The following is a 21,256-nucleotide window of genomic DNA, read 5'->3' as shown; positions in this document are numbered from 1 at the left end:
ATATTATTGTATTATTATATATATATATAATGTATACTGTTGAAAATAATAATTTTTTTTTTTTTGATATGTAGATAGATGTTTCATATACTTTATCGATGATGTTTAATAGTTAATACTTAATAATGATATAGTATTATAGTTATTATTGTTATTAAAATGTTATTTATTATTAAAAATATTTTTTTTCAATTAACACTTAGTCATAAAATATCATCTAAACAATAAGAATATATTTTGATTTATGATACGATTTTAATATATATGGTGCGTTTGATTAAAGAAGCGATCCATTGGTGGAATTTTAATGTTGATCTATGGAATGAGTATAATTACATACAGATATATAAAATACTAAAAGAGATCGTGATACATAATATTTTCCAACTAATTTCAACTTACGACGACGATTACGTGGAAGGATTATGACGCGTAAATGGATATATATGTTGTGAATGGAGTAGTCTAAGACATTTAATACTTTATAAAAATGTCAATTGTTTTGATATAAAGGTCACATATTACTCATCAGTCATCACTATGAAATAAAATCATATTTAAATACTTATATTTTATTGAGATGGAATATTTTACATACACCATGAACTAATTGAACTCTATAGTTGTAAACTTTAAACTCAAATAATAATATAAGTACCTATATATTCTTAGAAATGTGAACTTGGAGCTTTATGAATTTGTTAGACATATGATTCATTAACGGGTTTTTTATTTTGTCACAGTCAAAGTTAAAATCTAAATGAAATACGGTTAATTTTATGTTTAGGGATTGGTGTTTAATAGAGAGGTAGCTTAAAAATATTGAATTTTTGCACACAAATACTTGCAAATCGCTCACGATATTTTAACTCTGAGAAATAACAGATCTCGGATTTTAAAAAGTTAGGCTATTTATATATTCAATTTTTATGCATAAGTAAATATTGCTGAACCTTATTTATGTTTACTTATATTTACTAAATATGACTTGCTACTGAAAAAAACATATTTAAAATTTACGGCTAACTTCACGGACATAGGTATACACGCCGTGTAACATGATTATCGATAATCAAAACATTTGAAACAGCGAAATATTATGAATGACTGTATATTGTATAATGACTTATAATAATATTATTAAAGTTATGAATTTGTATTTTAATTTTCTAACGTTGTGCATATTATAGGTATCTTAATTTAAAAACACACCACGTCATGTAGACGTGTATTAAATTCAAATCCCATTAAAATTGTTCAGCTTTTATTATATATTTAGTTTTTACTAATAAAACGAAACGTAATAATTTATTGTTATTATCATGGACCGCAAACGCATATAATTATTATTACCTGCCGTGAATGTTGACGTCAAAGCGTTATAATATGCCACAGCTAATAGTAGTATTATTTATTATAATATTTTACAGTAAAAATACGTAATTGTGTATCAAACACACGTGTGCCAATTCCAATTAACATTTTCATCGCGTCGCTTATTTATAATTTGTTTAATTTATTATCAACCGCAAATTCCTATTATTTTACTAAAGTGCAATATATATTATATATTATTAAATTAAAGACAATTCAAATTTTCCTAGCATTGTAATTTTTTACGTTAAATTTTATAATTTATCCGTTCCTACATTTCGTGCGTTTATATAATAATATACCTACTAGTTCTACTAGCTGAGTATTATCTAATGATATTGTAAATAGATATTTACATTTTACGTATTGTTAAAAAAACTAAATTTAATTCACTTGATCAAAAAAAAAAAAAAATCGAAAAAAAGAATGGCCGTATCTCGACGGAAAACCAGAACACATTATGAACACTATTATTTTATTATAATAAAGACGATTAAATCATTATTTCATTATGGAAAAATAATTTCAATACTTGTTATTATAATATACACTGGCGGTTTATTTGTTTTGCATCTTTGAAGTGTATAGTTGAATCCAACATACCATTGTTGACGTGCGTGCTATGTTTTGATCTTACAAAACCGTAAAAATATTATATTATTGGCTATTATTAAAAAAATTGTTTTCATTAAAAAAAAAATTTAACAACTTTGGTAAATATTAGTATAAGCATTTAGATGGTTGAGTTGGGAGAAGGGGGGGGCGTTCAAGAACGACTGCCTGTTTTGAGTTAATAGTTACTATATATACTATACAGGTATATAAAGGTGTATACCTTTTAATTATTTTATTTTATATTAATTTAAAAAAAATAATACTATTTTAAATAGTATTAGGTACATTGAACGTAAAGTTTTTTGCCAATATTTTTTTAAATTATAAAAATTAATCATATTATTATTTCACGTTACACATTACATTATTATGTTTCTACGTTTTTAGATTTAGATCATATGTTTTTATTATTTAAATCAAAAAAACATCAATAATATCGTCAACTTTAAAAAAAGTTCACACATAATATTTACAACGTTGTCACACGATATAAGCGGCCAGCAGGTAGTAAAATTTTGAATTATCACAAAATAAATTATTAAATGAGTTTGTCGGCGTTATCAAGGTGGATATCACTTTCAGCACTCACTTAGTTACCACTAAGCATTATTTTTTATATAAATTAATTCAATTAAAACTGTGCTTTGAATAAATTATGCAATTGATTATTTTTTTTCTCCGAGAGGAAACATTTTCAAATACTATTACAATCACCAATTAATAAATAGGATGGTATAAAATATAATAACAATATAATATTATGATATGATATTGGATAAACCCACTTTATTTTATTGGTGTATAAAACGAAAAGTATTAATTTATAGCCACCCGACCATGCTTATAATGAGACAATGTGTGAACAAGATTAAAAAAAACTATTCTTATATTTAGGTTAGAATGGAAATGAACTAGTGTTTTTATACCTTTTAGATATTTTTATTTTCAATCGCAATTATTATACCTCGAATAATAGAACTCTCAATATTCTAAAATAAACAAGTGGACATGATATAGAAAACTTTTTATGACATATTTTACTGCAGTGGATACTTTATGATACTATTATCATATTATTATGATATTATGTATTCTACATTTAAAAATTCAATATTTTTTATTTAAACATCAAATAATTCATGTGCATTGTCATCCATTCTCATTTTTAAAAGTGAATTAGACATTTTAGTTTATATTCTATACATAATAAAGTAGATGTAATAAACACAATTTATTTAATATTTGAACGATCCCTTCAACTACAGCTCTACTCATCCAGTTTGACGTTGAATGCTGTCATATCGTGATACTCACAGCTCACGGCGAAGTCTGATTTGGTTTATAAAATAAATTATAAAATCGCAACTTACGGAAAATAGAATACGCAAAGAAATTATTTACCACCTTGGAAGTTCAATGAATTAACCGCCATTACACGGTCATCGGTATTTTTATCGAAAACAAAAATACTTTTATTAGACGAAAAAACTCAAAAAACCACTTAAACAGCTAAATTCAAAATATGAATAATGATTACGATCATCAGTTGATGAAATAAATATTATTGTAATCAAAATTAATAAAGCGCTGCATAGGTACTGTGTTACTAGTGTTGGACTTCATCGTTGATGTTGTTTTTTTGCGATTTTCATGTTTTATCGTATAATTTTTACTATTAGAAATAGTACAGATAGTAAGTACTCGCTTATTTAAGTTTAAGTAACAAAATAGGTAACAAGGTAATTCAACCAATATATAGAATACAATAGTTATACTAATATAGTAATATCAATAATATTTTTTTATAGTAATCACTATTTAACTATTTTAACTAAGGATAGCCGTTTAAGTAAACATAAATGGTTCAAGAAACTATTTATATTATTATAGTAATTCTAATTTATTGTTTTTATTTCGTTGCTATGTTAACATCATTATAAGAGTTCAAATAATCATATAGATAATATATAATATAATATAATATTATACATGTATATATGGCTTTCGTAGTTATTTTTTTTCCGTGTAACCTATTAAAATTATAAACCACATTTTTTTTCGAATAGCTTGTACAACTCAAAACACTTACAAACATTACAAAATACATTTTAAACTAGAATCGAAAAACATTTTATTTATAATAAATAATGAATATCCAAATTCCAAGGTGTAAACAATTTTAAAGTCGTAGAACTTGTATAATATGTTATTATAGTACGCCAAATAAAAATAAACGAAAACTGTTAACCTATTGAAAATGCAAATATGTAACCATTACTCAACAATGATATATCGATGGGTTATTTACTGCAAGGGCGGATACAGAGGTCCTAAACGGAAGTGGCAATATGTCAATATACATATACATAAACGAAAAAATAAACTAATAATAATAGCTAGGCATAGAAATTGTCTCGTTATTAGTCGACATGAAAATAAGTTGTATACAGAAATCAGCCATACTGATGAATTGGTGAGTGGTGAGTGGTAATAACCGATAGGTATTGTTTTTCTTTTTTCACCCATTTATTAGTTTCTAGAAAAAAAATATATTTTTAAAACAGTGGTCATGGTGAAAATTATGCACTATTTTTATCGATAGGTACTTTGATAACGATGCATTTACACCACTGATAATTAAAATGAAACATAATATTACAAATAAAAACGTATTTTTAAAAAGATTTTTATTAATTTTAGCAGTACAGTTCCAATTCTTAAATGTGTAACTATTATAGTGTAAATACTAATTCGGATTATTAAAATTATTATATAATATTTACCTGCAGTAGTAATATTTTGTTTCTTTATTAAAATATATAGTGTAAAGGTTCTGCTGGGTACGTCGTACGTGATTTCCGTACACGATAACAAATGCGTTATCGCAAACTTGACAAAGTGTCAATATATTATTATAGTATTATAGTAAATAGCAATAATACATATTAAAAAAAGAAAATTATTTTGTTGTGCACGTTACGACGACGCACTAACGGCAAGTAGCGAGGAGTGGTAAAAAAACCATTGTACATAGCAGGCACATCATATTAATTAAAAAATAGATGACTTGGTGTCTGATATTATCATAAAAACTGTAGAATTCAGTAATCAGCTTTGATTTTAGAATATCATAGCATTTATAGCAGGTATCTTTGTACGTGTATTGTGTCATTGGTGTTCAAAATCAAATAAATAATCGGTTGTAGATAAAATGTTACACCGCAGAAGCCGTGATGGCTTTATTGCAATAAAATAAAAATGGACAATTTTCAATGGAAAAATAATTAAATGTTCATGGTAAATAGAATTTATAAAATTGCTCCTATTGACCCCTCCTTGGTTTTCTTTCAGATTCACCAAGCACTTCCACTCCACTTAAGAGGACTTTATACCCGCATGTGTTGTCTCTGTCTCACTAATATAGATCACAGCAAATTTTCGTTCAGCAGACACATTTTGTGATGTCAGCTTTAATATTAGAGTAAATTTACCTATTATCAAATTTAAAGGTAAGAATATTATCTAAAAAATCTCATGTGCTTTTATTGATATTATCATTTGACATTTTCTAGATAATATTCTTACATTTAAATTAAATAATAGGTAAATTTACTCTAAACTAAAGCTAACATCACAAAATGTGTTCTGCTGAACAAAAATATGCTCTGATCTACATTAGTAAGACAGAGAAAACACATGCGGGTATAACGTAATCATAATAATAAATATATTCAATTTGTGGTTTTTGAATTATTAAATTGACACGTTCACTTAAATACTATATTTTAAAAATTAAACTTATTGTACACTTAAAATAGTTTTCTGTAGTGTTGTAGACTGTGGTTGTATAAATCAATTTATTTCAAATGAGAACCAGTTAGATTTGTTACTGTATAAATAGTTTTCAGTAGATGCTCTAATTAAAAATGTCGATTATTTAAAATATTACAATTCAAACGAGAAGGTATTAGAAAATACATTTTTTAGTATATATCATATAGGTAGGTGCTATAAAATCAGAACTTGAACAAATTCATTATTAAAAAATAAAATCACTCTATGCATATTGTATACATCCTCATACCAGGACGCTACATAATAAACAATATTTTTCCAGTTCGCCGTGAGAAGTCTGATAAAAAAAAGTTTCCAAGACGAAACCATTCGTACCTACTGCTCGTGTACCAATAACATCGCATGTTATAATAGTACCGTATATTATATTAAGGAAACGCTTCAGTACTTCGAGAAGCTCCCGAGGTGTGAATTACATAATATTTTAGGTAAATTATTAATAATATCGTAATACTATACACCTACGTCATAGTCACTTTTATTTTACCTATGTAGTGGAGTTAAGTGCACCAGTCTCGTATATCATGCAGTAATAATACATACACGCGTTATTCATATATCCGACAAAATTCGCTGTAATATGCTTTAACATTATCGGTTTTTCATTATAATCTGTATACTATACTAAGAAGTATATACCCATGTATGTATACAACCTATGTATTGTTTGTTTTTACGACCGATAAAGACTCTGCGTTTCATATCATGAACGAGGTGCACGCACACGCTCCCGATAGTAAACACTAACAATGAACGCAGGTAGGAACTCACAATCCGATAAAAAAAATATATTATATTATATGTAGTCGTATAATATTATAATATACAGAGTGATCCACCCTCTATTTATCCTTAAATGATGTACTAACACAAATTTTTATTTTTTTGAGTTTTGTAAGCATACTAAGGACCACGATTTGAGGGCACTTAAATATTGTACATAATCTATAAGAAGGAAAATCTTGTAATGGCGTTACAATAAACATTTTTTTTTTTCAGATAAGAATAGACTTTTTTTACTATAATTTTTAAATTATCATAACCATTATATTGAATAATATCTTTAAATATATTATCGTATGGACTGTTATCACTATTATCACTTAGTATACTACAAGTATAGAGTTTTATAATATAATATCCAAAAATTACTCGTTTGAAATTCGATTTATATACTTACACTGATATTTTACAGTAAAAAGTGATTTTCTCTTTGAAAAATAAGTTTGTGTTATCACATGACACTCCTTAAATGGCATAAAAAATGTAAGTATTTGGAAATGTGATCTTTAAGTACACAGAACAATTCGGAAAGTCAAAATTCAAATAGATGCACTATTGAAGGATAAAATGGGAATGTGCCAACCTGGTAAATCATTTTGTATTTACTATGAAACAAAATACATTATCGTCTAGTTTACTAGCAAAAAATAAATTAGAAATTATTAGGTTAGAGTTGGTAGCTAACTGAAACGTTACAAAATCAACTATTAATATTGTTATTATGAGCTCAACTATAGAAAAACGGTTATCAAATTTAACCACACTTGTATAATGTATATGAGGCACAAAAAATAGGGAGCGCCTCCGGTGTGTATTATCTAAATTCAGATATTCTGTAATGCTTTTTGATGTTGAGTATTATTTAATCTGCACAGCACAATCGATTATTTGAACATAATTACCATTTTAGAACATCAGTAATATGATACATTTTACTGCAGAGCCACTCGTGTGCATTGTAAACCTTTCATGACAATCAGTTAAAGGAAGTCTTAATTATGATCAGAAAATAATTATCGATTAACCGTCCTTCAACTAATTACGTTATAAATATTTTTTAACAAGGTTTCACAAGGTACAATATAAAATATTTAAATAATATTAGAATTATGGTGATCATAAATGTGTTTTTAGGTATATATAATAATAGGTGCCCGTTTTTTTTATATACTATTCGTGCATAAGTGATAAGTTATGTAACTACTTGAATGAAAATATAATCAATTTATATAACTGTATAATACACATACATTTTGATTCACCAATCATGCTAATACCCAATTTTTAATTTTTTTTATGAATTTATTCGAATTATGATGTTTTTTTTTTTTTAATTTCTAGTATAATACCAAGCTACTAACTATAAATACTATATATTCAAATACTTATTTATACCATATTTTAACAAGTATCCTATGACGGTACATACTTTTTTTTTCAAATAAAAACCATCCTTCTTTTATTGTGCGTTTTTTTTTTTAAATATTAATGTATCTTAATCAAAATTTGTACAAAATTTTTAAACGTGTAGTGACTATACATCAGGGATGGCCAACAGATCGATCGCGACTTATCCCTTCGCATTTTCTCGAAGTTTTGGATTTTTTTTAGAAAACAAATAAAATATCTTTTTTTTGTAAATTTGTTCAACCCACGAATATAAAAAGTTAGATTTAGAAAAAGGCAATAAATAACTATGAAAACGAGATTAGGTATACACAATATATACACTGATATCGAGTAGCATATTTTATATGTATTAAAATACGTATTGTGTAAAACTGTGAAATTAAATAATACTTATAAGTTATAAGTGTATCACGTACACATATAAATTAATATATTTTTACCACCCCTGCTATACGCCATAGTGTACACTAAAATATTTCCAAAAATCATTGTTGAAATAATATATGCATTATTAAACGAAGAATATGAAGGATGAGCAATAATATGTATTGGGCATACTGATGAAACATTTTATACTATTTGTCAACAAATTAAAAACGATATAAATCAATAATTATGAATATTTCCTATGTGCAGCTTTAAAATACACACATGTCAAATTGCTACGTCATAATATCGCATAATAATGAAATTTTGTGTGTCAGTGGTTGAGGGGTGAGAGCGACAAACTTTGTTACATACATATGTTTATACCTATAATAATACATAAATAATGCATGTATATATATTGTGTTTAGACAGACTTAAATCTGCAAGACATATAGCCACATATATGTACATATCACTATAGCTTGTATTAATATTATATTATAGGTACTTGGAAGTCTTGTAAACCTTGTAAACCATCGCAGTCCCGTGTCAAGCACCTCTGACGAAAAAGTCATTCAAAGTTCTGGGTGCACTTCCAAATTATACTATACAATATAATATGTTTAGTATAATAAAATGATTACAGCTCATTATATATAATAGAACAATACGATATAATAACGATAATAGTTTTATTATTTCCGACCGTTTATACCTATATCGTTTCGAATTTGGCTCGTGTAATAGCAAAGCACAAAAGCAAGGTAGATATTATATATATATATCCATCTTGAACAAAAGATTTAACGCGAGTAGACTCCTATTCCACAAACAACAATAATAATACATTATTTTATTATACTGTGCTTGCAGGATAAGTGGATACCCGTATCGAAGTACTGTATTATGATATTTCGAGACTCGACGCTGTCGGATTATTGTTTTCGATGACCCGCGAGAGTTGAAATAAGTGATTTTACCTGATGAATATGATTTGATGAACATAATATTTATACCTATGTATAGTATTAATAATAATACTATTACGTATACATGTATGCGTTCCTTTGTTTTCTGGCTAGTCGTGTAGGTACTTATGTTGTGCACTTGTGCCAATAATATTTTAATTGCAGCATATCGTACAGGCATAGTTCGAAATAAGCGTGTTTCAGGTGGTTTAACGTGGTGAATGATAGCTTTAATAACAAACCGAACTGCAGTTATATACATATGGTATAATTTTATTATGTTATATTATAGTTATTATACGTCATATAAAGGTAATACATAAAATTGGTTTGTTTTAATATATTTTGTATATTTTGTATTTTGAGTTCTATGAAAATAAACGATGTTGTTAAGTCCAGTACCTACCTATTAGTAATACTATACAACAGTAACTGTGGTGACTAAATTTTCAGACTTCGGTCGGGATAGTACGTTTTTAAATTTTAGTCTGAAACATATTTTAGTTTATAATATTAGACTGGCTGTATTATTCTATTTCACTCTTTTCTAAGTAGATAATAAATTAAGAGAAGATAAATAATTTTTGTTGAAGGTAAAAAAGTTCAAACAGCTGAAACTTTTTCACCATTATTTATGTTACAGTCAAAGAAATAATAATGCGCACGGCTGTCGAAATGAACTTCAGTTAAAACGCGTTTGGTGATGACTACGATGAATAATTATTGTCAAACACCGAAATGCATTTGATTTTGCATTCAAAGTTTAATGAAACCATAAACTGTAATACTCACGACGGTAGCCTTATTTATATATATTTTTTAAAACTTGTAACTGAAATACTAATCGATTTTCGAGGTAGAAGTTCTTTTAGTTCTTATAATATAGATTCTTTAATATTGTAATAAATTTTAATTAATCAGCCTGTAATATAACGGTTTGTTATACTTAATAGTTATTAGGCAATAGCAATATTTAAACAAAGTTGTACATTCATAATGTGTTGTGTAATTTTTAGTGTTATATATTATAAATAAAGATGTTAACCAAAATTTTAGTTTTGTATAATTGTATATGTAAAATCAATATCAATAGTACCTAAATGTTATTATTTTCGATAAAAATCCGTAAAAATGTATATGTTTAAATTATCACTCAAAGTAAGTTATTACACATTTACACCTACCAATTAGCTTATTTTACAGTTAATGCATTAACGATAATTGTTACAGTACTGTTTTACGAGTATTAACTGTAGCCATTAACACAGTAGAATCTGAAAAATATGTTTTAAACAATCTCGTTATTACTTATTGTGAATCAATATTTGTATGTCGACTTTTATAAAATTGGATAATATTTACATTGAAATAAAATGGCATTAGATGATTGATATCTAGCGTCTTCTAACCCATTATATACCGATAATAATTATAGTATTAAGGTGGTTATAAGCGCATTCATACATTGATACAATTTTTTAATGTGGTTTTTAAATAAATTAATATTTACTAGATACATAATTCTCATACTTATGTTATATAGTTATTAGATAGGTAGTAGGTAAACAAAGTACATACAACACACATTGATTTCCACAGTTATTTTTTTCATGAAATATTGCTGTCAATAATCAGTTATTAAAATTCACGGTAGACCTTTGTTAAACATTCCGCAATTTAGAATAACAATAGCATAATATAGGTATATGCCATATGATACTTACTTATAAGCCTAAAAAAAAAAAAAAACAATCATCACAGGCAAATGAATATATTATTTATACTAAAATTTTAAATTAAAAGTATAATTTTTCGTAATCACTTTTTTTGTAATATAATATTTATATAAAAAGGTTCCTATTGATAATTTTGACTCGCGACCCATTTTTTTTACCATATATTTTTCACGATTCATGTTAGCATTGTCAGCCAAGAAATCCAAAAACTAAGACGACACTACGTTGTTACGTCAGTATTATACTAACGCACTATCGTTAAAAAAATAATAATGCGCGCGTACATTAAGTGGTGACTTAAGCGGTCTCCGCTCGTGAACTCTCTCTGTAAATATATGTATATAGATACAAAGTATTTAGATATAAGGTATATATTAGTCAATTTAACGACCGAACTTCATATCCAATCGCTTAGTTTATGATGTAATTCTAATCATCTATATTCACGATACAACGGGAATAATTATTATTTTATTCCGCCGTCCAAGAACCCAGAAGACCAACATTCGGGTTACGAGAGTTTATGCACCCCAATGCGGTAAATCGATAGTATTAATCGATTCGAACATAATATGTAGGTAATCAATATGCCTATACTTACTTAGTTATACTTGAGAAAAGGCAAATGACTAGACAAAGGCTGCCATAATCAATAGTTCGCCACATCAACACCATAGAATAGATATCAAGTACCTAACTCTACTTATCTATTTTAATAACGTATATACAACGACTGTATGCCCGTAGTCCTATCTCCTATTCCTATAAATCTAATTAATAAAATATATACACTTTAATTCACATAGTCTCTCACTTATATACATAAATATATTATAATGTAACGCCCAAGTGAAAACATTTTGAAAAATAATAGAAATCTAATAAGTTTTATGTATAGGATCTGTCTCAATATTTTTAAATACCTACTTAATTACATTATACTTCAAGCGATAGGTACGTTCGTATAATCGTTTCGTTCGTTCCAAATGAACCAACTATCTGAACGCTTAGAAATTTTACGTTTCATGTATTTTCAATAAAATTATCATTCTGAGTTGAACATTTGTGTGTTCAAAACATCAATCAAAAAACAGTGAGATCACTGTGTGACTTAATCCAAAAGCAATATAATATTATTTCAACGAATATGGTTGTAAATGTATACTATACAACTCAACAGCTGGCGCTCGAATGTCCTTGTATAGAGTTTAAATATTATTTGACTAAGTCTTTTTTCGTCGTAGGTATATTCTGTTTTCGTGACAGTCTTTCGTGGTTTTATGAAAAACCTTTGCGGGGTTAAAAAAATATGACTTGTCTAAATAGTACCATCTGAAGCATTCGATCAGTTTACAAATCTTGGGGGGGGAAGCCACATAATATGGTGTTTTTTTTTCATTACAGCCCGAGACACAAGTTGACGTACGAACGAAATAAGAGATGAAAATATCATGTCATATTAAAACCAATACAATATAGCGCTCTCCCATTTCAGAATCTAAATAAAACAAAAATAGCCAATAAAAAAAAAAATTGAATTTATAGAACGCGCTTATTTTACATTATAACCTCGCGTATTTCGTCTACGTAACCATCACACAAATATATACATATACGCGTTATCAAACATTATAATAATATAATAATATATAATATACTCATACTAAGATTAACATACATTATAGGGCGTCGCATATCACAATAGTATTATGTATATTGTATGCGCGCACGTATCCAAAAACCCGTTATATACTCTACTCTTATAATAGTGATAGTGCATTAGAAACGAAATTGTAAATAAAAAAAAAAAAAAAAAAACGTAGAAAAGGCGCAATAACTAGCAATAGAAGTGTAGAACTACTATATAATAATAATAATATTATGTTTACGTATAGCTAACGAAATTCGATTGCATGGCCGATTCACAACCATGGAATACACTCGTCCCAAATACCAATATGTATCTACGTATATAAAGATGTATTATTGTATAGTTTGCGAGCATATACCTAAAATATAGTTAAATATAATATAAATAATTTATTGAAGATAATATATTTCAATAACAATACAATAATGCGTACCTATATATACGTAATATTATTGATTGGTCTCGACACGTCATTATATGATTGTAGAAATATAAATTTAAAAGTCAATAACTATCGGCCATCGTTCAGCGTTGGTATACGATATAATTTAGTTAATTATAATATAATGTATAAAATACTTCATTTTTAAAAATTTTTCCAAAACAATCACATAATCATTTATTACTTCTTCATACACAAGCTGATAACACTCAAATCGTGTAAGATATGGAGAAGATCACGCAGAATATAATTTTTTCACTGTTTATATGTGTGACTGTGTGAGTAAAATATTATTTCAATGAACGACCACCAGTGACCCGTTATATTATATATTAAGGCTATCAAGTGCCTAATACAATACTACATAATATTAATAATCATTAATGAATCTAATATTATATTATAATATATAAAATAAACTTTAGTATATTTTATTGAAAAAACGCGGGCAAATGTTGCGATGATGCAGCTATAAAAATGGTGCTATACCACAAGACTCTTTCATATAAGTTTTATAATTTCTTAAATTTCAATACAAATTACGTAAGTATGGAATACTAACAATACTACGTTGAGATTATTTTTTTTAAATTTATTTCATAAAATTCAACTACCTATTTCCTATTGCTATATCAATGTATATGTATGTTTTAATATAGACGAGAGTCAAAAAATACAAAGAGCATATCGTTTATCTAGAGTTTCTATAAGCATTTATAAAACCAAAAATAATTTTGAAGTCACCTGTGACCTTAAATTTTTAAAGAATTTTCATTATTTTGAAAAGACTTGAATTCAAATAATAAAGTTGGATAAATAAAATTCATAATTATATTTAAAAGTGAGTAAAGCGATGTGTGTATTTCATTCATTTATTTACTGTATTATACCCTAAGACCTAAGTTATCATACACATTTATGAAATTGTTGTAAGTGCTATAAAATTGAACAAATTTATTGTTGATTAAATATTATTAAATTTAAGAAAATTATTCTATAATAGCAGCTAGAGCTATTATAGTTTTTTTTTAAACTAATAACCCAACTAAAGCTTAATGGTAGTAATATTAATACGTGTTTTTATTTTTTAAACCGTAGGTTATTTCAATACAAATTACTGTGAGAAGTTATTTTAAAATAATTATTATTTAATTTAAAAAAAAATACCTACGTTTGTTTTATAAAGTAACGCTCCATCAATTTGTCAATTAAAGATTTAAAATGTTAAATCACGGGAGTAACTAAACGTAAAACATTTTATAAAAAATATGACCTTATAATTATGTTATATTTTATATAGTATTTACGATTAACAATCGGCGCGTATCTATGTTAGGTACTTAGCCACTTAGGTTTAGGTACCTATAATAAATTATGTTTTAGTCTTCAAAACTGAAAATACCTATAACATAAGTTATAAATGTACATGACCTACTTTTGTAAATAAAATAGCAAATACATTAAACTACAATCAATGTATTTATATACAATGACGGATATCCGGTACACGGTTTATTGCACACCCTATATTAAATTATATAATTTGTATAAGTAATCACCATGTAGTTACACCGTAGAGGCAGTAAATGTTCAAATATGATTTTTTTTTATTTAAGTGTGAACCAGCCAATCATTTATCTTGTTCGTGGTTATTATTATACCTATCAATGCTTCTCTTAAAATGTATTTCTAAAATCGCCCCGTATATTCTAGTATATACCACAGTAGAAGAACCCCTCCTACAAAGTAAATATAAACCGCTGTCGCTCATTATTCCATAATAACAATCGTCCATTCTATCTGTTTATTTTTATACCCTAGCTACAATATTACGTATGTGCACTATAATAATATAACCGAGTCGTAAATGACACCTACTCATAATATTATATTCTCATTGTATACCCGCACCCACCAACGCTCATACCCATCATAAAAATACAATATACCTACTTACATACAGTGGAGGCGTACTGCGTACAGATATTATAGCACTACACCGCTGTCCCAGGTACCTACCTAAATACTTGTGAGTTTGTGAGTTGTGATTATTTTCAGAACGAGAGAGGACAGATTTTTAACCAACCGCATACGTATCCTAATAAAAATAAATATATATAAAATATAAGAACGGCATTTTTGAGACATAAAAAAGTAAGCACCTGCCACCTATACATTTAGTTATGATACATGAAGTCAAAAGGGAAAAATCAACCTGCAGCAGAGCTAATACCCAGACCCACTCGACGTATTTTTTATATGAAAAGAAATAGAGAATGAAACCCATTTAAGGCTCGATCAAACTAATTATTGAGTTAATAACATTAACATATCGTCAATTTGGTATTCTGTATGAAAATAATAATAAAATGGGTATACTTTTTACAACAAAAACGTAATTCCACCGCCGTAGCGCCATGCAGTAATTTAACGATATACCTGTCGTCAAATATATTTATTTTTTCGTTGACTGATGCGTAATCATCCGGCGTTTTTGTTTTCCGATAAAAAATTCAAAAGTGACGCGCAATCGTGCTTCGATCTATCCATTACCCCACCACAAGCCCTACACGCACCTCGTCGTGCAACTTAATACCTACGACAGCAAGTCAGCAAACAATAACGACGATGATAATATAATAATATTGTACGTTATGATACCGTATTATACATAACAAAATAATACGACTATGAGCGTCCGGGTTTTAGACGTCATTCGAGCCGGGTCGCGTGCTCACTTCTCGAGTAAGAAATAAGAACCGCAAAAATGTGCCATCGTGGCACGGTGTTATGAATGTTATTATTGTACGGCGACGGTGGGTCCGCCGCGCGCGCTTGTCGTCGATCCGTACGAGCCACCGACGTTATCAGTCGCAGCAGTGCTGATAACACGCGGTGTGCCATAGATAAGAGCGTACGCGGACGAATGCGGCGGGCGTACCGCAGACAAAAAAAGTACACCGACGAACGGGAAGTCGGGGTCGATCGAGAGGTGTTGTGTGTTTTTGTGCGCCAGCCTTTGTTGTTGGTGTTATTTTCCGTGTTTGATATTACTGTTTCCGTTGCCGTTTCGCGGGCCCAACGCAAACGTCATCATATTTTCTTCTTCGTCGTAGATTTCTCGTTCCGGTCCGATCGGTCGGGCACGCTGCGTTTCGGTCTGTTCGCGCACCACAACCACCAGCCGATGCGTTTGTCGGCCGCCCGACGGCTCCCAAGACCAGCGCGCCATTAGCTGACGGAGCAGAGCGGCGGAGACGTTACGAGGCCTGTGCACCCAACAGCCGTTGTTATCATGGGCGCCGGATCGAGTCACGGCGAACTGGCCGACAACGACTGTCTGCTGCGGTTGGCCGGTGAGCTGGAGATCACAATAGACGACCCGTTCTGGGACACGTTCCTCACGTTCTCGTTGAACCCGCCGACCTGTAGGTGAGTATAGACATCGCGTTACATAATTCATCACATCGACAAGCTCAGTGCCTCCGATCGCTGTTTAAAAGTCTGATTGTTTTCAGTCAAGACGACAAGATGTTGACCGATCGCCTGAAGAGCATCTGCGAATCGTTGATTGTCAACAACAGAAACACATCCAATTTCAAGACGTTGATCAGACTGCTGTTGGATAAAGCCGATTTACAAAAGCTAGAAGCCGAAGAAAAGTAATCCACATATTCTTAACATGATAACAGTCAAAAGTATCCTAGAATTACATAATATTTGTGTTGATTTCTTTAGCAATATTCTACGGTGGCAAGTATTCAATGGACTGTTTATTGCTCGGTATTTCCTCAAATATCTTGTTCAAAACTCTAAAGAAATTGAGATTATCAATCAATTTGAATTGCAAACCGGTAAGTCTAAAAATACTATAATCTGAGCTAATCGTTTTTTTTTCTTATTTCAATTTGAATTTAGGTAGTTATTGAATAATTAGATTTCATATTGTACGCTTTGATAATTTTACTTCCTAGGATTTAATTACACTATGAGAAATTAGCTAATGAATTAGGTAACTTATTTATTAAATTAATGATTATGTATTAATCAGAAATAAAAGTATGATATATTTTGTATAATTTTGATTCTAGTGTTGGTCAATTTTGTAAAAAAAAAACTATCAATTAGTGATTAAAGCTTAAAATAACCTTATGTATAATTTAAAATGTATTAACCGGAGTATTGACTTAGTTATTATTTTTGTGTGTCAATGTAATCTAACATTAATGAAAAATACTGTTATAATTAATTTCAACATCTACCCAGTTTTTTCTTATAGTAAAATTTAATTTATTTTAAAACATAATATATAAGCATAATCCTTTAACATTTACAAATTCAATAAACTAATATTTTTTTGAAATTTATCAATTTTAATTAATTTAATCTGTATAAACCATAATTATTATAAAAAATTATAATTTTATTTTGCAAATAACTGCTCTCAGTAACATTCTACATTCACACATTCATATATAGTATATACACTAATATATATGAATATGCAGTTTAAAATAAAATGTTCAAATTAATGTTGCTTTAACAATTTTATAATACAAAACATTTTTTAAAGATAGTAATTTTCTTTTATGTTTCAGATGGAATTGAAGTAGCATTAGGTGATCGAAAAGAGTATGCTGTTCCAGAAGATTTAAATGAAACAACATCATTCAAGTTTTTATCACTTTTAGTTAAAATTGTTTCTGAATTAAAAGTAACGTGAGTATATTTGTTATGTTTTTATAAATAGGTATTTTCTTAATTGTATAAACTGTGTTTTTTTCATAGGGATTCTACTTATTCTATTCACATAGAGAGTTTAAATTGTATTATAGTTGTTTTGTCGATTCAAATGTATACCATTCAACCGTCTAGTAGCCTCATCATATACAGGTATGTTGACTTTAAATTAATTTTTAAAATTATAATCTGACTCAATGAGTCTCATATTTTTTTAAGAATATTCATGGAAAATATTGATGCTGCAAAATTGTCAAAAGCATTGCTACAAAGGTATACAGAGCAAATTAAGCCACCCGTGTTGTCAGGAGGTGGCATTTTCTATGGATTAGCTTGTAAGAATATTATTGTTAATCATATTTTTCTAAATACTAATTTTTATTTACATTATTAAAGCAAATTTATGGAACATACTGACACTGAGTACTAATGTTCCTGTCCAAACGAATCAGAGTCCATTAAGTTCATTGTCAATTAGTGTATTGTTAATATTAATTAATCACTGCACATCACCACCGCCTCCAAAAGGAAATCCATATCGTACCTGTATTGCTTCGCTATCTGGTAACAATTGTTTTAAAACTGATTTCAGTAATTAAATTATGACTAAATTATTCTAAAATTATGTTAATTGTATTGTGTGTTATGTTTTCAGATAATCTTGTTGTTATATACCAATTTCTTGGTGATAATCCAGATGCTCCATTAAGCGAAGAAAAGACTTTATTACTGTACCATTTGATACACTGTAACCCTAGTTTTAAATCATTTCTTTTGGCTCGTACTGATATTGAAGTTGTGGTATAAAATAATAATTTTTACTTTTATCTAATGATAGCAAAAAATTTTGAGTTACCAATTTTGTTTAGTTGATTCCACTTTTGAGAACAATTTACAATACACAGAGCAGTCGATTTCAACATATGTATATGGCCCTTATTGTACTGCTGATACTGACAGAAGATCAACTTTTCAACAAAACCGTCCATAGTATTATATTGAAAGGTGCTATTTGGTATCAAGAAAGAGTGGTGTCTGAAATATCTCTAGGAGGTCTTATTATTTTGGTCACTACGAGAACAGCACAATATAATTTGCTAAAAATGAGAGTAAGCAACTTTTTTCTTGTCATCTTTCAAAAAATATACTTCTTCTCTTATTTATTAAAATTATTTTCAGGATAAATACTTACACATTAATTGTTTTGCGGCATTAGCAAACATGTCATCACAATTCAATCAGTTGCATCCATATGTTTGTCAAAGAATGTTAAGTTTATATGAGGTGCTATCAAAAACTTTTTTGAGATGTCCAAACCAAGATGTTAGTTTTTAAATACACTTATTTTAACATCATCAACATTTGTATTTGACTTAATGTAAATTTACTGTATTTTATAATATCTAATTTACCTGTACTAATTATTTTAGATGAGTGCCATTGATGAAGCATTGCGTATAGTATTAGAAGTGATAAATTCATGTCTATCAAATCAACTGATACACAACCCTAATTTAGTGTATGCTCTTCTCTACCAACGCAAGGTGTTTGAACCACTGAAGAGCCATGAAGCATTCCATGACGTTATCCAGAACATAGATATGGTCATAACATTCTTTTCAGCAAAACTCGAACGTGAAGAAGAATTATTAAATTCATCTGATGTAAATACAATGTTGTCCCGAGTGCAACATTGGTCCCTTCAATGGCCCAGGGACCTTATGAAGGTAAAATTATGACATTTTTGTAGCCATAATTAGTATAAGTTTTTGAAAAACAATTTTTATCACTAATACAATATTTTTGTAGAAATTCCCAGATCTTAAATTCAAATACGTGGAGGAAGAGAAACCCGAGGAATTTTTCGGACCATATGTTTGGTCATTAGTGAACATATTGTCTGGTATTAACTTTGAATCAACTCTCTATAAATTGAATTAATTGACAATATAAATCTTAATTTTTAATTATTATTAATTTTGTTTATCAATCGATACTTATATATATTTTTTTTTTTTTTGTTAACATATTATTGTGTGATAAGAGTTTGTATGTAACATGTATAGGTAAATAAATACTAAAATGCTTTACTTAAACCACAGCTTTAGATAAAATATAAAAATATTGTCTATAGCCGTGGTTTAAATCATTGTTATACTACCTGGAATATATTTATAGTAATTATTTTCATAATTGTTAACTTTTTTATGTATTTATAAAATAATAATAATAATAATAATATAATATAATTATATTTCCATATCTTTTTAATCAAATTCTATTAACAAATACTAAAAAAATCAATGAATAATTTTTCTTAATATTTATGAAATTATTATATGCCTACAACGTTTCAAATATAAAAAAACTTCTGTTTATTCATAACCAAAAAAAGCATCATGTGAATTGAAGTTAACCTCGTTTTATTTGCCAAAGCAACTTAATAAATATTGCTTATATATTATTTACATATGTGATTTACGTGTTTAATATTTTCATGTACATAATTGTATTGTTAGTAAATTGTATTTGTTAGAAAATATTTTCATTGCTTAAGCTCTAATAATGAATTAAAGTTATTTGCACGTATCCGTCTTTCAGTTTTTAGACACAATATGATTTAAATATATTACAACAGTCAATGTCAGTTCCCGAACTTTTTATATCTCAGTACCCAGGTACTACACAAGCACATGTCTAGGTATTTTTAATTTTTAAAGATTTCCATACACCTATCTACCACTTCAAAGCACAGTTATGAGTAAAAGATTTTTTAGATGTTCCATATTTATTAGTTAAAAGTCACATTTCCAAACACTGAAGTATTATTCTATGAATAGTTAATGCACTTAAAAACTTTTAGATGTTCTATACATCTTTGTCAGCCAATGACCCAATACCATTCTAAGCCGTTATCATTTATATCAGGGGTTTTCAACATACTGTGTACGCCTCATACTTATTTGAGCCAGTAAAAACGTCATTTTAAGCAAAGCATGTATTTTTTAATACATTTTTAATCATGTATCATACATTGCATTTAAATCATTTAATTACTAATATGTGGTCTGCTAGATTTAAAAAAAAATAAAGACTAGCTGCCTATAAAGGTTAAAGTTTCCTGATCTTAACGATCTAAAAAAAAAAAATGAATATATCATAATATACAATTATCTATATATTACCATAAAAAACTAATTAAATAAACCTGAGTTAATCATTTGGATTTACCGTTATGACTCATCATAATATAAATATAATATAATATTCTATATCATACAGACCACGTTTTGTTCTCAAAACACTCGATGTG

The 21,256-nt window shown here is 28.1% G+C and overlaps 1 protein-coding gene across 1 annotated transcript; it reads left to right on the top strand.

Annotated features, from left to right (window-relative positions):
* Positions 1-16,111: 16,111 nt before the first annotated feature.
* Positions 16,112-20,111, top strand: LOC113547920 (dymeclin). Its single transcript, XM_026948510.1, has 12 exons — positions 16,112-16,635; positions 16,722-16,865; positions 16,942-17,057; positions 17,802-17,922; positions 17,992-18,096; positions 18,163-18,278; positions 18,340-18,507; positions 18,599-18,744; positions 18,813-19,052; positions 19,123-19,266; positions 19,374-19,670; positions 19,753-20,111. The coding sequence occupies exons 1-12, from the start codon at positions 16,499-16,501 to the stop codon at positions 19,882-19,884; spliced, it is 1,866 nt and encodes a 621-aa protein (XP_026804311.1). The 5' UTR covers positions 16,112-16,498; the 3' UTR covers positions 19,885-20,111.
* Positions 20,112-21,256: the final 1,145 nt, after the last annotated feature.

Source organism: Rhopalosiphum maidis, chromosome 1, assembly GCF_003676215.2.
Source record: "Rhopalosiphum maidis isolate BTI-1 chromosome 1, ASM367621v3, whole genome shotgun sequence".
NCBI classification, from domain to species: Eukaryota; Metazoa; Arthropoda; class Insecta; order Hemiptera; family Aphididae; genus Rhopalosiphum; species Rhopalosiphum maidis.
The sequence above is the reverse complement of the archived record's forward strand: the minus strand, read 5'-3'. Positions and strand labels throughout refer to the sequence as shown.

What these genes read in the sequence shown, in the direction of transcription:
- LOC113547920 (XM_026948510.1), top strand. Translation starts at nt 16,499, where the DNA reads ATGGGCGCCGGATCGAGTCACGGCGAACTGGCCGACAACGACTGTCTG. An exon ending in CTGTATTGCTTCGCTATCTG is followed by an intron (nt 18,508 to 18,598) that starts GTAACAATTGTT and finishes TTATGTTTTCAG; the next exon opens with ATAATCTTGTTGTTATATAC. An exon ending in TGAGATGTCCAAACCAAGAT is followed by an intron (nt 19,267 to 19,373) that starts GTTAGTTTTTAA and finishes TAATTATTTTAG; the next exon opens with ATGAGTGCCATTGATGAAGC.